The sequence below is a fragment of the Rhineura floridana genome, chromosome 3, assembly GCF_030035675.1.
Source record: "Rhineura floridana isolate rRhiFlo1 chromosome 3, rRhiFlo1.hap2, whole genome shotgun sequence".
Taxonomy (NCBI): Eukaryota; Metazoa; Chordata; class Lepidosauria; order Squamata; family Rhineuridae; genus Rhineura; species Rhineura floridana.
Window position 1 is genome coordinate 73,376,912 of NC_084482.1, and position 15,415 is coordinate 73,392,326.

General features: G+C 41.8%; 1 protein-coding gene across 2 annotated transcripts in view; it reads right to left on the reverse strand.

Annotated features, from left to right (window-relative positions):
* FOXK2 (forkhead box K2) overlaps positions 1-15,415 on the reverse strand; it is a 60,762-nt gene that overhangs the window by 20,615 nt on the left and 24,732 nt on the right. For both annotated transcript variants that reach the window (XM_061616555.1, XM_061616554.1), the window contains exons 3-4: positions 3,625-3,772; positions 590-736 (exon numbers count right to left, since the gene is read on the reverse strand). In XM_061616555.1, coding sequence (XP_061472539.1) covers positions 590-736; positions 3,625-3,772 — 295 coding nt within the window. The remainder of the gene's footprint in view (positions 1-589; positions 737-3,624; positions 3,773-15,415) is intronic.

Genomic DNA, 15,415 nt, shown 5'->3' on the forward strand with positions numbered 1-15,415 from the left:
TACTCCTTCCCCATTCCATGGTCCTCTTTAAAAAAAAAAAGCTTCGTTTCTCTTCCCATTCCCTGTATCTCTCCAATCTGTACTAGAAAATCCCAAAGTCCGAAGCATCTCAGTAGCTGCTAACAGACTACATTTTAAAAAAAATACCGAATAGATTTTACCAAATGAGGACCATAAATAATTCTGTTTGGGGGTTTCTGGTAGTAGCACTTGGAGAAGTTGGCACAGAATTCATGATTCCTGCTTACAAAATAACGACTGCCCCCCAACTATGTTTATTTTTTCAGTGTGAATGTAATTCTTCTATTAGACATTTAGGAACTTCTCATTTCTGGATTACATCTTTTTTAACCCTTCTAACCCCAAAGCCATCTTCCACTATCTTTTCTGTACAGAAAAGGGTCAGTTTTACTAACAGAGAACCACAGTGTACCATCTCAGGTTACAAACAGCTAATCATTTTAAAAGCTCTAAAAACGTATTTCACAAATTTGAAAATGTACTGGGGGGCGGGAGGGAGACCCTGTGAAGTAGGCAGTCTACAAAGTCTTATTTTGTCCATTTTACTTAAAATACAAACTTCTTTTACCTGCCAGCCCTTGTCTGCTGTCCTGTAGTAAGGATAGTTTTTAGTTATGTGCGTATAAATTCCATTTAGTGTAAGTTGCTTATCAGGTGCCATCGTAATTGCTTGTACTATTAGTTGTGCATAGGAATAAGGTGGCTTTGAGTCATCCTATAAAAAAAGATTAAAATGAACACAGCAAATGTTTTCTATAGCAGCTTATCCCTTCAGTAATGTAAGAAATATATCAATAAGTGTATTACAATAAAGCTTGAAAATATCAGTTATGGAAGTTATTATTGTGAGATATTATACTATGCATCTGATATGAAAAAGCTCTTGGGGTTCAGGTTGATCACAAGCTAAACTTGAGTCAACATTGTGATGTGGCTACAAAAAAGGCTAGTGCGATTTTAGGCTGCATTAATAAAACCATAGTTTCCAAGATAAAGAAAGTAATAGTTCCATTTTAATTCTGAAGAAGTCACATCTCATCTGAAACACCACGTCCAGTTCAAGGCGTCACACTTTAATCACAGAACTGGAAGCGATGTTGCAGGTCATCAAGTCCACCCCCTGCTCAATGCAGGAAAAACTAAATACACAGCATCGCTGACCGATGGCCATCAAATCTCTGTTTAAGCACAGAGGAAAGGAAAGACCTCTGAGACAGCTCTGTCACACTGTCAAATAAGCTCTTGCCATTAGACAGTTTTTCCTCATGTGTTCACAGTGGCCAAACATATAACCAAGGGAAGCCTGCAAGCAGGACCTGGGTGCAAGAACACTCTCTCCTCCTGTGGGTACCAACAACTGGTATTCAGAAGCATGCTGCCTCCGACTATGGAGGGAGAGCATAGCCATCATGGCTAGTAGCCATTGATAGCATCCTCCATGAATTTGTCTAATCCTCTTTGAAAGCCATCCAAGTTGGTGGCCATCACTGCCTCTTGTCGGAGCAAACTCTATAGTTTAACTATGTGCTGTGTGAAGTACTTTTTTTTGTCTGCCCTGAATTTTCCCAACATTTCGTTTCACTGGATGTCGACAGGTTCTAGTGTTATGAGAGAGTGAGAAAAACCTCTCTTTACCCACTTTCTCCACGCATAATTTTATACATTCCTATCATGTCACCTCTGACTCACCTTTTCTCTAAACTGAAAAGTCCCAAACGCTGCAACCTTTCCTCATACTGCCCTGTGGAGCATTAGAGAACATGTCCACTCCATCTTCTGCATGACAGCCCTTCAGATATTTGAAAGCCACTATCTTGTCTTTCCTTAATCTTCTCTCTTCTCCAGGTTGAACACATCCAGCTCTTTCAAGAATTACTCTCATGACTGTTTCCACACCCATCACCATCCCAGCAGCCTCAAGTTTGTCCATGTCCTCCTTAATATGTGGTGCCTAGAACTTTACATCAAATTACCATGGTGTGCTGAGATTTGTTTATGACAAGTGCGATACAAATTAATATATAAATACTCCCATGATATATATTGATTCGGAGAAGGGCAACAAATACAGCTGGTGCTATGGAAAAGATGTCCTATGAGGAAAGGTTGAAAGAAACAGGTATGCTTAGCCTGGAGAAGAGATGACTGAGCAGTAACAGAACAGCATTTATCTGCTGCACCACGCACCAGAGGGCAGGAGTAAATCTGCCAGCCAACAAATACAGCTGGTGCTATGGAAAAGATGTCCTATGAGGAAAGGTTGAAAGAAACAGGTATGCTTAGCCTGGAGAAGAGATGACTGAGCAGTAACAGAACAGCATTTATCTGCTGCACCACGCACCAGAGGGCAGGAGTAAATCTGCCAGCCAGATCCAAACTGCCCCCACCCCCTGCGCAGGCCACCTACCCTACAATCATGTGATCTCACATGACATCAGGGGATTCAGCTTCAATGAATAATCAAGAGCAGACTCTAAATGCACTCCCTGTTCTTTCTTTCCAGCTGTAATTTGCCACTTTTTGAATTTGTTGTCTTTTTGTCACTGCAGGGCAAGAGAAGAAGACTCAGATTCAAAAAGTGTCAAATTGTATAGGCAACACAACTAGAGTACACATCCAACTCTTCCTTTTCAATTTAGCCCTGCAGGTTTACCTGTCCTGTAATGGACAGGTGGATGCAGTTTGGGCAAAACTACACTGTGGGCCAAATGGGGAACCTTGGCAGACCTAATTAGGCTCACAGGCCAGAGATTCCCCACCACTAATCTCAGGGACTTGAGTTACAGAAGGTAGATTTCAATTAGGCATTAGAAGAAACTTCTTGACAGTAAGGGCACTTCAACAATGAAATCAATTATCTAGAGCGGTAGAGTGGAATTTCCTTGGCTGAAGGTCTTCAAGCAGAAGCTAGACAACTATCTGTTGGGGATGTTCTATCTCTGGATTTCCTGTATTAAATACTGAGTTGATGGCTTTCAAGGCCCTCTCCAACTCTATGGCTGTATATTGATGCCTTTTCTTTTTGATACTGATTTTTAATAAGCTTTGTCATTTTCAATATTCCAGTACACAAAATGAATATAATTAGAAATATATATTTTAGAAGATTATTCAGATAACAAAAAAGAAAATTGTGAAAGGGTAAGTAGTAAATGAATAGGGATGAGCCAACAAATTATACAAAGGGTTTGTTTATAACATAGAAGTAAACTATATAGAAATGTATTAAAAACATTTATGTGCCACCTTTCTGGTAAAAAAACCCAGAAAGCAACCCACAATATAATCTGACATTAAAACTATTCAATATAGTGGAACAATGTCATAACTGCTGGGTAGAACAGAGTTCTGTTGCTGACTTTCAGCATGTAGCAGTCAAAGTTGTCAGGTGGTGGTGGGAAAAAAGCTCCTAGCTCTGTGATGCTTTCTTAGCATTCTGTAGTCCCTAAATTATAGCACAAATATATAATGTCCAAGTTGTTTTCCATTCTGAACTCCTAAACCAGATTTAAGTATTATTGCTACTTTTGCTTTTTCCAGTGAATACATTTCCATTAACGTAATGCTGGGCTCAAGAATCAATTTTACAGTATCAAAACTTACCTTTGGGCTATCTCCACCAGATGCTTCTTTGTCGTTTTCTGACTGTGAATTGTCAGCCACTAGATGTAGGTCAGATGGTATTACACGGCCCATTTTGTATCCTGAAGAACCTGCACCACGAGGGCTAGATGGGCAAGAATTTGCAGCACTGTAAAATAGAAGGAGCATTTCCATTACAGAGTATGTTACCCACAAGTCATGTATCATACAGCTGTAATTACAGAATAAATTATGCAATTAAAAGTCTGCCATCATTTCCACCTTATCTCTTATAAATATCTCTCAGCATCATGAACTTTAGTAGTTACAGAAAATAAAATACTAGGATCTCTCTCATAATGACAATATTAAATTATTTAATGAATTTAAAATTTCACTGACCTTGCAAGTAACATTTTTAGAAAACAGTTATTTAAAGTCCAATGCCTTACTTGCATACTCAACAGTATATCTGAAAAAGGATGGACGAGCCTTCAACCAGCATGCTGGCAGACATAACTCTACACAGTTCCATTTCAACATGTAGAATTGTACAAGTAGTACAACTATAGAAACAGCAGCTCAATTTAATACATGGGAGTACAAAACTAGCTCACTCAATGTGGTGAGACAAGGAGCCCCAACGAAGCATGGGGTAAAAGATCACCCCATCAAATCAAGTTTTTCTTGTAAGGCAGTGCTTGGAAAAAGATCTGGAGGCTGAAGTTGTCATTTCACTGATGCCTTGATGAAACAAGTCCATGCAAACAGCAGTTACAGCACAAATTTGAAAGTGTTTTTTAAAGAGGTCACTCATCAATGAAGGCAGTAGTGAGTGGCATCTGGAAGAAGTAGACTTTCCTTTCCTGTTGCTCCTAGAATGGACCATTGGTCTCACCTGAAGGGTGATTTTCTGCCGTCATGTGGGATATAGCACTATCTAGTGTCCAAAGGCAAGAATGGATCAAAGTCAAGACTGGGGCATCAAGCCCCTCCCACTCCAGTTCATTCATGAGGAGACTGAAGTGAGGTATATCTGAGAAGACAAAAAAGGCCAACGGGCCTACCAACATGGAAACATTGTCCCAAATAATAACCCAAAGATTACATGCACTTTAACAGCTCCAAAAGGGTCTTGACTTAACTAAATCGTTTAAATAGTATAACTCTGAAGAGTGAGAATTTGCAAAGTACCAAAAACCCAAAAAGCCTCCAACAGGGACCATGACGGCAGTCTACCTGAGAAAATCAGGTGAGACCAATGGTCCATTTTCCTCAGGTAGCCTGCCGTCATGTGGGATGTACCAAAGCAGCCCCCAATAGGGAGGGACCGCCCCTTGATTAATTGTCATAAAGAACCTGTTGTAAAACACGCCTCCCAAAGGAGGCATCGGCAGAAGCGTAATGGTCTATCTTGTAATGCCTTATAAAGGAATCTGGAGTAGACCATACCGCCGCTCTGCAAATCTCTGCAAGAGGTGCGTTGGTTGTGAAAGCAGCCGTAGTGGCTGCTGACCTAGTTGAGTGAGCCGTTATCTTACAAGGCACTGGGAGCTGAAGCAACTCATAGGCCAATGCAATGCAGGCACACAACCAACAAGATAATGTAGAACTGGCCACCTTTTCCCCCAGAGTACGAGGATGAAAGGATACAAACAGTGAATCCGTTGACCATATGTCCTAGGTTCGAGACAGGTAGGTCTTGAGGGCCCTCTGGACATCTAGCGAGTGCCAGGCCTTCTCCAGTGGATGGACAGGATTTGGACAAAATGAGGGAAGAACAATGTCCTGGTTACAGTGGAACGCTGAATCGACCTTGGGACGGAAGGAGGGATCTAGACGCAGTACCGAGTCCTTATGGAAAATACAGAGATAGCAGGCCGAGGACAGTGCCCCCAACTCTGAAACTCTTCTAGCCGAGGTGATTGCCACGAGGAACAGGACTTTGAAGGACAAAAGTCATAATGGCACAGATCGAAGGGGCTCAAAAGGAGGAAGCTGCAGGGTTTGCAGGACCTTCTATAAACTCCACGAAGGAAAACGGTGACAAACTGCTGGCGATAGTAGGGCAGCTCCCTTCAAAAAACGTTTGACGAGTGGGTGTGAGCCCATAGGAACACTAGGAGATGTGACAGAGAGAATAGAGGATATGGTGGAGGCATGGCGACGCAAGATGTTAGGTTTAAGTCCGATCTTCAGACTTCTATGTAGAAATGGCAGCACCTGTTGAACATTAGCCTGAGATGGTTGGATGTTCTGACAGTCACACCAGTTAAAGAAAGCAAACCAAGTGCTCTGGTAGATACGAGAGGTTGACTGTTTTCTAGACGCGAGGATTGTGTCCACAACCTCCTGAGAAAGTCCTGAACGAATCAAATGTCCCTTCAGATTGAGCCATTCGGGATCCGGATGTCATATCGGACCCTGAGAGAGGTCAGGATTGCTTGTTAAATGTGGAAGTGGTTTTTAATAGGTGCCTACTTTCAGAAATCAGTTTGGAACAAATATATGTAGGAAAACCTCTTTTAATAGGTGCCTACTTTCAGAAATCAGTTTGGAACAAATATATGTAGGAAAACCTCTTTTAATAGGTGCCTACTTTCAGAAATCAGTTTGGAACAAATATATGTAGGAAAACCTCTCACAACTTGTGTCCCAAGTCCAGTGGCTACAATGAGATCAAAAAAGTAACTAAGTACAGGATGGCAACCCTAGGAAAACAAACATTTGTTTAAGTGCATTTTCCTATCCTTGATTGATTTAAAAATGAATGGACCAGTATCTGAGGACACACCAGTTGTGCACACCAGTAACAAAAGAAATGCTACAACAGAAATACTCTAAATTCTCCTCTGGATTTAATGGACTATGGTGGGAAGGGTAAGATTATTTCAAAATAAAAAAAGGACAGGTCATCTAAGTAACAGGAACATATAATTTGTTTAATTCTATGCAGTGAACAAAACCAAAGCCTTTGTTAGATCAGATAATACATCAAAAAGATTATCCAAATATTAACCTGTGAAGACAGGGAATGGATGGGTTGCTGAAGTCTGTACTAGCTCAGAATGGAGACCAACCAACTCCTTAGCTACTGTTGTTAAGTAGTCTGTTTTGCTACCTTCCCATAACTGGTCTGTTGAACTATTTCAGCATTTCAAACTGGACATCTATCAACATTATTTGCAGTAGTCTTCAGATCAAGCCTCAACTAAACCGCAGTCTCCAACCCATTGACGTAATAAACCTTAAACAAAACTATGCAGGTAAGAAGCCAGCAGGGGTGTGGGGGCTTTCCAGTGTTTTGCACCGCCTGCAGCATGTACTGCCTGTTGGACAGAAGTCGTGGGTATGCTCTCGGTGCAATGAGCTCCTGGCTCTCTGGGAACGACTTCATTTCCTTGAGGCCAAGGTGGCGGACCTGGAAAAGCTGAGAGAGGCAGAGAGGTGTGTGGAGGAGGCCTTCAGGGACGTTATAGCTGTGTCCCACTCCAACGATGATAGCTCTCCTGCTATCATGGACAACGATGGTCTCGGGGAAGGAGAGCATCCAGCTGAGGAAGAGGGAAACGATCCCTTAGAAGGGACCCATTCCTTGGGGGATGAGCAGCTATCCTCTTGTGCCGAGGATATATCTCCAGGGGGTGGAGGGATCCTTGTAGTGGGTGATTCGATCATTAGGAACATAGACAGTGGGGTGTGTGATGGGCGTGTAGACCGCAAGGTGTTTTGCCTGCCTGGTGCGAAGGTTGCGGATATCGCCCGTCGTTTAGATAGTTTGGTAGACAGTGCTGGGAAGGAGTCAGTGGTCGTGGTGCACGTTGGCACCAACGACATGGGGAAATGCAGCCGTGAGGTCCTGGAAGCAAAATTTAGGTTGCTAGGTAGGATGCTGAAAGCCAGGACCTCCAAGGTGGCTTTCTCTGAAATGCTACCGGTTCCACGCGCAGGACCAGCCAGACAGGCCCAGCTTCGCAGTCTCAATGCGTGGATGAGACGATGGTGTCGGGTGGAAGGGTTTGGATTTGTTAGGCACTGGGGAACATTTTGGGACAAGCCGGGCCTGTACAAAAGGGACGGGCTCCACTTGAACCAGAATGGAACCAGACTGCTGGCACTTAAAATTAAAAAGGTGGCAGAGCAGCTTTTAAACTGACTGAGGGGGGAAACCCGACAGGAGCTGAGAAAGGTCCGGTTCGGAATAAACCTCCCCCCTGGGATAAAAACCAAAGAAATGATGAAATTTTAAAAGGGGTAGGCCTAGAAGTAGGCATTGTGAGAGCAGGGGCACAGGATATAAATTCAGAAGAGCAAAATTACCACAGGCCTAACCACAAGTGCCAAAGACACTTGAAAAGAGACACTGCTTACAAGTGCCTGTACGCTAATGCTAGGAGCCTGCGAACCAAGATGGGAGAACTGGAGTGCTTGGTCTTAGAGGAGAGCATTGATATAGTGAGCATAACGGAGACCTGGTGGAATGGAGAAAACCAGTGGGATACGGTTATCCCTGGATATAAATTATATCGGAAGGACAGGGAAGGACGCATTGGTGGCGGAGTCGCTCTATACGTGAAAGAAGGCATTGAATCCAGCAAGCTCGAAACCCCAAAAGAGGCAGACTCCTCCACAGAATCGTTGTGGGTGGTGATACCATGCCCCAGGAGGGACTTAATACTGGGAACGATCTATCGTCCCCCTGATCAAAATGCTCAGGGAGACCTTGAGATGAGATATGAAATTGAGGAAGCATCCAAACTAGGAAATGTGGTAGCAATGGGTGACTTCAACTACCCGGACATAGACTGGCTGCATATGTGTTCCAGTCATGACAAAGAAGCAAAGTTTCTAGATATTCTAAATGACTATTCCCTAGATCAGTTGGTCATGGAACCGACCAGAGGGATGGCAACCCTGGACTTAATCCTCAGTGGGGACCGGGACCTGGTGCGAGATGTAAGTGTTGTTGAACCGATTGGGAGCAGTAACCACAGTGCTATTAAATTAAACATACATGTAAATGGCCAATTGCCAAGAAAATCCAACACGGTCACATTTGACTTCAAAAGAGGAAACTTCACAAAAATGAGGGGATTGGTAAAAAGAAAGCTGAAAAACAAAGTCCAGAGGGTCACATCACTCAAAAATGCTTGGAAGTTGTTTAAAAACACTATATTAGAAGCTCAACTGGAGTGCATACCGCAGATCAGAAAAGGTACCGCCAGGGCCAAGAAGATGCCAGCATGGTTAACGAGCAAAGTCAAGGAAGTTCTTAGAGGCAAAAAGTCTTCCTTCAAAAAATGAAAGTCTTGTCCAAATGAAGAAAATAAAAAAGAACACAAACTCTGGCAAAAGAAATGCAAGAAGACAATAAGGGATGCTAAAAAAGAATTTGAGGAGCACATTGCTAAGAACATAAAAACCAACAACAAAAAATTCTATAAATACATTCAAAGCAGGAGACCATCTAGGGAGACAATTGGACCCTTGGATGATAAGGGAGTCAAAGGTGTACTAAAGAACGATAAGGAGATTGCAGAGAAGCTAAATGAATTCTTTGCATCTGTCTTCACAGTGGAAGATATAGGGCAGATCCCTGAACCTGAACTAACATTTGCAGGAAGGGATTCTGAGGAACTGAGACAAATAGTGGTAACGAGAGAGGAAGTTCTAAGCTTAATGGACAATATAAAAACTGACAAATCACCGGGCCCGGATGGCATCCACCCGAGAGTTCTCAAAGGACTCAAATGTGAAATTGCTGATCTGCTAACTAAAATATGTAACTTGTCCCTTGGGTCCTCCTCCGTGCCTGAGGACTGGAAAGTGGCAAATGTAACGCCAATCTTCAAAAAGGGATCCAGAGGGGATCCCGGAAATTACAGGCCAGTTAGCTTAACTTCTGTCCCTGGAAAACTGGTAGAAAGTATGATTAAAGCTAGATTAACTAAGCACATAGAAGAACAAGCCTTGCTGAAGCAGAGCCAGCATGGCTTCTGCAAGGGAAAGTCCTGTCTCAGTAACCTATTAGAATTCTTTGAGAGTGTCAACAAGCATATAGATAGAGGTGATCCAGTGGACATAGTGTACTTAGACTTTCAAAAAGCGTTTGACAAGGTACCTCACCAAAGGCTTCTGAGGAAGCTTAGCAGTCATGGAATAAGAGGAGAGGTCCTCTTGTGGATAAGAAATTGGTTAAGAAGCAGAAAGCAGAGAGTAGGAATAAACGGACAGTTCTCCCAATGGAGGGCTGTAGAAAGTGGAGTCCCTCAAGGATCGGTATTGGGACCTGTACTTTTCAACTTGTTCATTAATGACCTAGAATTAGGAGTGAGCAGTGAAGTGGCCAAGTTTGCTGATGACACTAAATTGTTCAGGGTTGTTAAAACGAAAAGGGATTGCGAAGAGCTCCAAAAAGACCTCTCCAAACTGAGTGAATGGGCAGAAAAATGGCAAATGCAATTCAATATAAACAAGTGTAAAATTATGCATATTGGAGCAAAAAATCTTAATTTCACATATATGCTCATGGGGTCTGAACTGGCGGTGACCGACCAGGAGAGAGACCTCGGGGTTGTAGTGGACAGCACGATGAAAATGTCGACCCAGTGTGCAGCAGCTGTGAAAAAGGCAAATTCCATGCTAGCGATAATTAGGAAAGGTATTGAAAATAAAACAGCCGATATCATAATGCCGTTGTATAAATCTATGGTGCGGCCGCATTTGGAATACTGTGTACAGTTCTGGTTGCCTCATCTCAAAAAGGATATTATAGAGTTGGAAAAGGTTCAGAAGAGGGCAACCAGAATGATCAAGGGGATGGAGCGACTCCCTTACGAGGAAAGGTTGCAGCATTTGGGGCTTTTTAGTTTAGAGAAAAGGCGGGTCAGAGGAGACATGATAGAAGTGTATAAAATTATGCATGGCATTGAGAAAGTGGATAGAGAAAAGTTCTTCTCCCTCTCTCATAATACTAGAACTCGTGGACATTCAAAGAAGCTGAATGTTGGAAGATTCAGGACAGACAAAAGGAAGTACTTCTTTACTCAGCGCATAGTTAAACTATGGAATTTGCTCCCACAAGATGCAGTAATGGCCACCAGCTTGGACGGCTTTAAAAGAAGATTAGACAAATTCATGGAGGACAGGGCTATCAATGGCTACTAGCCATGATGGCTGTGCTCTGTCACCCTAAGTCAGAGGCAGCATGCTTCTGAAAACCAGTTGCCGGAAGCCTCAGGAGGGGAGAGTGTTCTTGCACTCGGGTCCTGCTTGCGGGCTTCCCCCAGGCACCTGGTTGGCCACTGTGAGAACAGGATGCTGGACTAGATGGGCCACTGGCCTGATCCAGCAGGCTCTTCTTATGTTCTTATGTTCTTAAAAAAATATTACAAATGCTGAATTTGTCACTTCTAAAATGTACTATTGATGTAAAAAAATCAGCTTTTCAAATGAAATTCAGCAAAATTTATTTTAAAATTAATTTGTTAACACTTTGCATGCCATGCAGGTACTCTCCTCTGCATAGAACCACTATCCAGGCAACAGTCAAATATCTGTCAAGCCAATTATTAGATAGAGAATAAACCCACACAATTGCTCCATTTTCCATTAATTTTCAGCAAAACATCATCGGCGAGTTCCAAACCTCTATCTACATGTGTGAGTATAAAGAGCTTCCTCTCATGTGCATGAAGAAAGGCAATATCTCTTTCTAGTAACAAACACTAATACAATTCTGCTCCAGAGGCTTCTCAGCCTTGGGATGAGGCTTTTTGATTGGGAGCTGCTGCTTAAGTGGGGTGGAGAGTTTCAAAGTTCCTATGTGCAAGAGGCGCATGGAGTCACATAAATTTTGATTCTGGCCTATGGGTGTTTAATAGGGCCCCCACCCAATTAAAAGGAATCTCAAGTTAATCGTGTGCAATCAAAAAGTAACTAAATTTGCCTGTGACTACAAATAGTTTTGAAGAGAGAAAAATTTTTAAGATGATGCAGACAATATGCTAAAAAATGAATTCTTTGCTGTGAAACACAGAAGGGACTGCTTCTTCTAAGATGGTGCCTGACATGTTTAGTTTTTTTTAAAAAGGACTTATGTAAAATTATTATTTTAAAATGTACTGCCCAATCAATCGGTGGCACATATTCAGACAGTCAATTCAAACATTGCAGCCTACTGGTTAATACAGATCTTATCAGGTAATATAGTCCGTTTCAATAATACTTATGCAGCTCTATCCATTACTGTCAGGAAAGAACTTTTGAGGAGGAATCCTACAAGCCCAATTTGCACATGACTAAACCAAATCTCTGACAATTAAAGCATTTTGATTCTTTAAATACAGAAAGTTTGGCATCACCATTAAACTAAAAGTTCCATGGAAAATGTTGGGATCTCTGGATCCTCCTTTTACCTGGTTCATGTAAGTATACAGGATAACATACAGAAGTTCTATTCGCTTCTCCCATGAGAAAGATTATATGGTCAAAATTGCTTCTCTTGAGATGTTGTTTATGTTTTGTTCAGATAGGAATTTGTATGGATGAATGTTTGTTTTGATACCAAGAATCAACCCATGTGATTTTATATATATGTATCTTGAAAGCTGCTGGACATGTTTTACTTTGACCAAATAACTGGAATCATATCTTTAACGTAGTAGAATTTAAAAGAAAATTCCAGGGTGTCTGTAAGCAACCACACTGTGTGATGCTAATTTCTCCTTCCAGCTATAGAACCTCACATTACCTTGCCATTCCACCTCCCCACAGCTTTCAGGAGTAGCTATTGCTTTTTGGGGGGAGGGGGGATGAAAAACTGCAACAAGAATGGGGGGCAATAAGAAGCTGCATCATATGCATAGAATGCTACATGCACGGCCCTATAGACACCAGCTTTTGTAATGTAGTGTCTATTCTCAAACTGTTTTCAAAGTAATTACGACCACTAGTTTTAATGCTGTAAAGTGGAAAAGCCTTGTAAAGGGTTGTATCCAACGAAGTCACTGCGCTAACAGAATGACCTGCTCACACAATGAAACTTCTCCTCCTTCTCCACCCCCCTATATGCTCTGGAGGACTGTGGGGAAACGAGAACAGATTTGGGGGGGGTGAGTTCACATGGGCACAAAGGGGGAGGAGAGTTCCACTGCGTGAGCAGAAGTCATTCTATAAGCTCAGTTATTTTGTTGGATACAACCCACACACTCCAGGCAACACAAAGACAATTGCAATAGATACAGTACCTTGCAAAAGTAATCAGACCCCTGACCAATGCTCTCATATTATGGAATTACAAATGGTACATTATAATTTTGTTCTGTAGGATATTTCATTTCAGTCAAAGTCCTGATCTCAATCTCATTGAGAATCTGTGCCGCTCTTTGAAAATTGCGGTCCACAAGTGACATCCATCCAACCTGAATGACCTGGAGCAAATCTGCCAAGAAGAATAGGCTGAAATCCCTCCAACACTGTGTGCAAAGCTGGTACATACCTACCCCAAAAGACTTAAAGCTTTTATTGCAGGGAAAGGTGGCCCTACCAAATATTAATGTGTGGGGGTTGAATACTTACGCAAGCAACATGTTTCAGTTTTTTATGTTTCTTAGAAACATTTCCCAACATAAAACCAATGTCACCTTACAATAATTGTTTTGAGTTTCAGTGTTTCAAAAGTGTACCATTTGTAATTCAGTAATATGAGAGCACTGATGAAGGGTCTGATTACTTTTGCAAGGCACTGTATATTGAAATACTATGATCCTTACTTGTTATGTAGAAGCTGCAGTGTCTGGGTTTAAATCAGCAATACAGAGTTTTCACTGAACATACTGCTCACACAAATCTTGATTCCAAACAATGTCTCAGTTCAGTTCACAGTTTTGCCCCTTTTAAAATTTATCTTTGTTGGCACAAAGCCAACATGGCTACTTTGCACAACCTAGCTGCCTAAATAATTTTTAAAATGCTATCCAAACTGCTTTGCATACTTGGTGAAAGTGAGTTAGTTAAACTGAAATTAGGAATGTCTGCACACCCCAGCTTTTGCTCCAAAAAGGGGTCAATTCTTTATAAGTGGTCTAAGTGAATGTTCACAAAGGGCTGAGGTCTTACCAGTGCTGTACTGGCAAATTTAGAAGTGAAGAGTCCCTTCATGATAGTCACAGTTATACCCCCTTCTAAAATTATACAAATTCTAAGATTATAGAATAATCTGGCCAGGCCTGAATACTGCTTTCTGCTTCTCTATTAGGGTCATTCTATTGAGGTCTTTCTCACTGTCAGAAATATTGACTGGATTACTGAGTTCAATGTCTACAGGTTTTATTTCCTGCTGCTACCAAACTGCTTGATGATGTAGATGGGATGCTACCTTCAGGATTCACTGTCTCTTCTTCTGCAATGAGAGAATTCTCATTTTCCACAACATGGCTGTTTGAAGTGGAAACTAAAAGGAACTCCTTTCACTCTGATTGGCTGCAATCAGCAGGAAACAACAAAGAAGCAAGTAAGAAGACTCTTCTGAGTGGCTAACACACTCCCCTTTCATGCTGATTGGCTCATAGGATGCTGGAGACATAGGGACCCTGCTGGGACCTGGCTCCCAAAAAAGTAAAGAGTCTAAGACCCCCTGAGACCCTGGATGACTACACCCCTGGGTCTTACAAGAATTCAGTCTGAGCTGTCGCAAGGCACCTCAATCCTCTCATCATCTTATCCCCTTCCCCTACCTTAGGGTCCCAAAACTTTTCCAAGGCAAGGAAGTGGTAGGCCAGCCTCCAGTAAGAGAAGACACTCTGAGTGCCAGGGTTATCAAGGAGGCCCCCAGAACAAAAACAAGGATTTGTAAGCTGAAGCTAGTATTATTCCTAAACTAATTCTTTTGATTTTAGTTGTTTTTTTTTATAGTGTTACCATAAAACACAGTGGGCTGTATTCAACTAAGTCACTGCAAGAACAGAATGACTTCTGGTTCCATAATGGAACTTCCCTCCCGTCTCCCCTCCTCCATGTGCTCCCCGCAAATCTGTTATAGGGACTCCCTCAAACCAGAGCTTGGAAAAGTTACTTTTTTGAACTACAACTCCCATCAGCCCAATCCAGTGGCTGTGATGTCTGGGGCTGATGGGAGTTGTAGTTCAAAAAAGTAACTTTTCCAAGCTCTGCACCTCCAGAGCAGATTTGGGGGCAGTGCAGAGAAGGAGGAAAAGTTTGTTGCATGAGCAGAAATTGTTCCATTCATGCAATGACTTAATTGGATTCAAACCCCTAATTCTAGAAGTGTACTACATAGGGGTGAAGACAGTTAAAATTTTGAATGAGTAGAAAATTAACACAACAAAAACACCTCTATCTGTTTATGTAATGACCAACCAATATCTCTCAAAAACTTTGGGCTCCCCCTCCCCCTGCTTTATATTTGTGCTGCCAGAGTTGTCATCTTAGCAATTTGCCAGATCTTATCCACCTATTCCCTAGTAGAGATCATTGACTGCCATTTGAATGTAAAATTTTAGCAGCTGTTAAAAATTTGAACATTTCATGTTTTTTAATTAATCAAATTATCAATACAACCCAACAAAATATTTATAAGGTTAAAACAGAGTCATTACATTAACTGCATGAACCATATCTCTTTGAACATACCCACCACCTAAATAAAATCAGCTATTGGGTTATCACAAAGCCAACATCATAGTGGTTCTTAAATTGTTCCCAGGCATCCTAGCAGGTATAAATAATTGGCTCATGCAGTGTTCCAAGTTCAACAGTTTGTAAACCCTCACATCTTGGAAGATCAAACTGG